We start from the raw sequence: 4,387 nt of genomic DNA, 5'->3' as shown, positions 1-4,387 counted from the left end.
TACGGCCGAGAGGCCCAGTAGGGGAATGGGCTTACTTTGGAGGCCTCTTATTCGGTAAATAAGTAACATTATAGGGTGGGAAAGTTCTTAAAAAAAAGAGCTGCATTAGCTCTATATGTGGTCATAAGATCACATTTTTTAAGTTTCATTTATAGTAATGAAATCAAAAATGAAAACACGAATTATAAGTTTTCCGTTTTCTTCCCCTCGATTCCCCATCACCAGTGTTGCCATATAAAAAAATATTTACCCTTTCTCTTTCTCCCTCTTCCGTCCAAGGGAAGAAAGAGATTTTGGGACATGGCAACACTGGTGATGGGGAATCGAGGGGAAGAAAACGGAAAACTTATAATTCGTGTTTTCATTTTTGATTTCATTACTATAAATGAAACTTAAAAAATGTGATCTTATGACCAAATATAGAGCTAATGCAGCTCTTTTTTTTAAGAACTTTCCCACCCTATAATGTTACTTATTTACCGAATAAGAGGCCTCCAAAGTAAGCCCATTCCCCTACTGGGCCTCTCGGCCGTACGGATACTTACGCAACGCGATAAAAACCACCTATCGCGTTGTTGAAAAATTCCCAAAAAAAATCACATGATACCCCGTCTTAATATTAACCTTCGAAAAAAAATTGATTGAATTCCACCGAGAATTCTATTTTTGGGAGCGTTTTGAAAAACTCGTTTTCCCTACTGATCCTCTCAGCCGTACGGATACTTTCGGTACCCACTGTATATCTGCTTCGAAGCAGTGTCGCGTTTAAATCGAAATTTTAATCAAATTGTCTGTGATTTTGATTTTGATCTAAATCTCTTTTTTTATTTTTGGGGTGATTTTCTGATTTTAAATCACATTTTCGCAAATCAAAATCATTTTTACATAAAAATTAAATTTTCCTTGCTCAAAACAGACACTTAAAAAAAATTCGCTTGGGATCGTCTGAATGCAAGAATTGTAAATTTTGCTATGGTGTCTCCACAAACAAGTGAGGGAAGTGAGGATGATCCCCTCAACTTCGAAAAAGATGTTTCTCCCACTAAAGACGATATGGATTCTTATATTTCTGACAAAGATAAGAGCCTTGTTATGCTCGATAGACACCCTGCAACGAAGAAAGATTTTTTGTCGTACAACACTTTCTTGCCTTCCAGTGCACCCGTCGAAAGACTATTTAGTATTGCACCTCTAGTTTTAACTGCTAGAAGAAATAATTTTAAAGATTTATTGCTAGAAATGCTTGTATTACTTAAAATAAGTAGCAAACTGTAAATCAATGTTCATATGTAATGCAATTAGTCTGATTGTGTAATTTATGTTTAAAAAACTATAGTTTCGTGTGATTCAAATCGTGATTTAAATTGCGATTTAAATCAAAATTAAAAAATCGTGATTGATTGATTAGTTTTTTAGTTTTCTAAGGTGATTGATTGATTTTGATTTTTTTATTGATAGATTATGATTTAATTTTTATTTTCAATTGAACTTCCGAACACTGCTTCGAAGAAGCAAATTCGAGATTATAACTAATCCGTATTTTTTTTACTTGGTGTTACCAGCTACTCCATAGAAAAAGGGGCAACAATCACTTTAAGAAAACAAAAAAAATTATTCAAGCAAGAATAACATAAAATAAATTATCACAATTTCACACCAATTACATGAAATTTTTATATTACTTTTTTCTCGTCATCATATATTCAAAAATACCACATTCATTTCCATATCTTACACAACGAAAGAAAAGTATAAAATATGCATGGAAACTCTTTGCACTCTGAGACACTTTATGGGGTTGTAGGTGGGCTTTTAGGGATCAAAAGAGAAAGAATATTTCCTGAAAAAAAGTATCATGGTTTATTATTACTATTTAAAGGAGGTGAAACAAATATGGGGGTAATTAATAATGAAAAAAAAATAACAATAATGTTATCAATCAAATGTATCTACGACGGAGGTACTAATGTCCAAGCTTATGTCCCGATTTAAAAGTACTTAATACGGAAGGTACTAATGGTCTCGAATAAAAAGTATTTATTACGGTACTTGTGTCATGAAGTGCTTCTGATAATAGGTACGTATGACGAAATATACAGTACCTAACAGCCAAGTTGGTACAGTGTACCAACTTGAGCCGCTTTTAACATGGCGTCTTATGGTTCTAAGCGCCTTCAAGTTTTATTTTTTAGTTAGCAACGTAGTTTCTGTAATGTTTAAATTTTTAAAAGGGGGTTCAGAACAAAATTGTTAACAAAAGAAAATAATACGCAACACCTTTGGTTAGATTTCCCTATCCCCTGAAATGGAAAAAAAAACTGTGCCAATTTAGCCGAACGAAAGTTGGGGCGTTTGCTGTACATTCCTTATGGTGCTTCCTAAAAAGGGCACATATTTTAAAAAATCATAATAAATTAGCCGTTAGACTTGTGGCCTTCTGTTCTTAAAAAAAAGATAAAGGATGAATACTCTACATTAAAGGTACTACGATTTGTTATTTTTTAAATGTGAAAGAATATAAAGAGAATAAAAAGACAGTGAAGCGTAAATTTTCCCTGAATGATCAATGTCTGTAGTTGTAAGCATAATAACTACTTATTCAGAAAGGGGAAATTTACGCGAAAATTTCTGTGAAAGATATATATGATGAAATGTTCTTATGACAATTTTTTTTCTATGGTACTTGTGACAAAGATTCTTAAAAAAATAGTTAATAGTGACATGTTCTCTTTAAAACAAACTATAATAGGCCAGGAATATTTAGAATTTTGTTTTTCTACTTTAAAAGCGCATTTTTAAGTAGGAAAAAAGTATTTCAAGTATTCCTGGCCTTTTTTAAATAATGAATACCTACTTTTAAGTATTCAATTGCTTCTGTGTAATTTTCAACAAACAACAAGAAATAACCCTAGCCCATTCGTTGTCCGTTATCATTTCTAGCTTTAGCCTGAAGCAAATCCAAAGATATCTTAAAGCCATTGCTATTTCTAACGGACTCTTGGTTACAGATATAAGCCGATTCGCACCAAACTTTTACCATCAGTTTCCAAATTAACTAAGAACTCCATACGCTGTATCAAGTTTACTAAAAATGCGTCACTTTATTTTCAGCTATTTTGTATTTGTTTTAGCCACTGCTGCCTTGGTATCTTCTGAGACAGCAACCAAGGATCGATTTCTAACTTCAGCTGGATTCTCATTTACAACGTTTACTTTGATAAAATCAACGTCCATATTTACTTCCACCACGATTGTCACCACAACTTGTACGACATCAACTTCTATCCTGGCCACTTGCACAACAGGACGCCGCCGTCGTGGCCTCTTTTATGACGAGTCAGCCGATCAATTTCGTCACCGTCGTGCTGGGCTTTTTTACAACGATGAAAATGTGGAGAACAAAGATGGCACCGCCTTTCTTCCTGTTGATGAGAAGTAATTTAATATTTAACTAAGTTTGAAGATTAATATGAACTGTTGTAGATTTAACATTAAAAGTAGTTTCTAATTAGGATGAGTAATAACTTTTGCCTTTGCAATATGTTACAGATTGAAAACAGATAGTAATCCTATTGATGAAGTTCTGTCGAAATCCGTTTCCGAACCTATTGTGATTCCATTAGAAATTCAGCCCGGTTTTTCAGTCCCCGATGGAGCAGAAAGGAATCGCTTCTTGTTGTCATTTGGCATTGCGACTCGCACTAGTTTGGTGTTCTCTACTTCCACTGTAAGTCTTACTGCAATATGTTTAAGCACTACTGGTTTTCCCCTCTGCGGAGGAGTTGGGAAATAGATGAAACTCCAAGTCTTTACAAACCTGATCAGTATTTTAGAGAATTACAACAACTCCATGTTGAACTACGTATGAAACTATTTTTCTTCTTACCGTTAATTAGAAAATGAAATAAAATCGTGTTATATTGTATATCCGAAGTATTAAATGTTGGATAAATAAAATAGTTCATTAGTTGAAATTTTTAAATATGCAACTACGTACGAGTTTTTTAACAGTGCTGTATGTTTTAAAATTAGCAAAAGATTAAAATCAATTTTTATTGCCTTTTTATTTGTAAAACCGACTGTCGGCCATCTCCACCAAACGTAAAATAAGGTAACTATAGACTACATTCGCACTGTGCCCCGCGTGGTGGGGGAGAGTGGGGCTAATGGCCCACTTTTTTTGTTTAACTTGAATTCTCTTATTTTTTAAATCATTAAGTTCCACAAACTCTAAAAAAACAATAATTCAACCTGGTATTAGTATTATCACTGGTATTTTTTTCAAACTTATCAGATCATATCTAGGTTAGATATTTTACGATTTAAAAACAAAAAAGGAGGAGGGAACTGACCCCATTTCCGGGGCCAGTTGCTCACAATAGCGGGG

At 33.8% G+C, this 4,387-nt stretch overlaps 1 protein-coding gene across 1 annotated transcript; it reads left to right on the top strand.

Annotated features, from left to right (window-relative positions):
• The first annotated feature begins 3,029 nt into the window (after positions 1-3,029).
• Positions 3,030-3,970, top strand: LOC124327753. The gene is made up of 2 exons (XM_046786752.1): positions 3,030-3,435; positions 3,550-3,970. The coding sequence occupies exons 1-2, from the start codon at positions 3,092-3,094 to the stop codon at positions 3,791-3,793; spliced, it is 588 nt and encodes a 195-aa protein (XP_046642708.1). The 5' UTR covers positions 3,030-3,091; the 3' UTR covers positions 3,794-3,970.
• Positions 3,971-4,387: the final 417 nt, after the last annotated feature.

This window comes from Daphnia pulicaria, chromosome 1 (assembly GCF_021234035.1).
Source record: "Daphnia pulicaria isolate SC F1-1A chromosome 1, SC_F0-13Bv2, whole genome shotgun sequence".
In the NCBI taxonomy this organism is placed as follows: Eukaryota; Metazoa; Arthropoda; class Branchiopoda; order Diplostraca; family Daphniidae; genus Daphnia; species Daphnia pulicaria.
The sequence above is the reverse complement of the archived record's forward strand: the minus strand, read 5'-3'. Positions and strand labels throughout refer to the sequence as shown.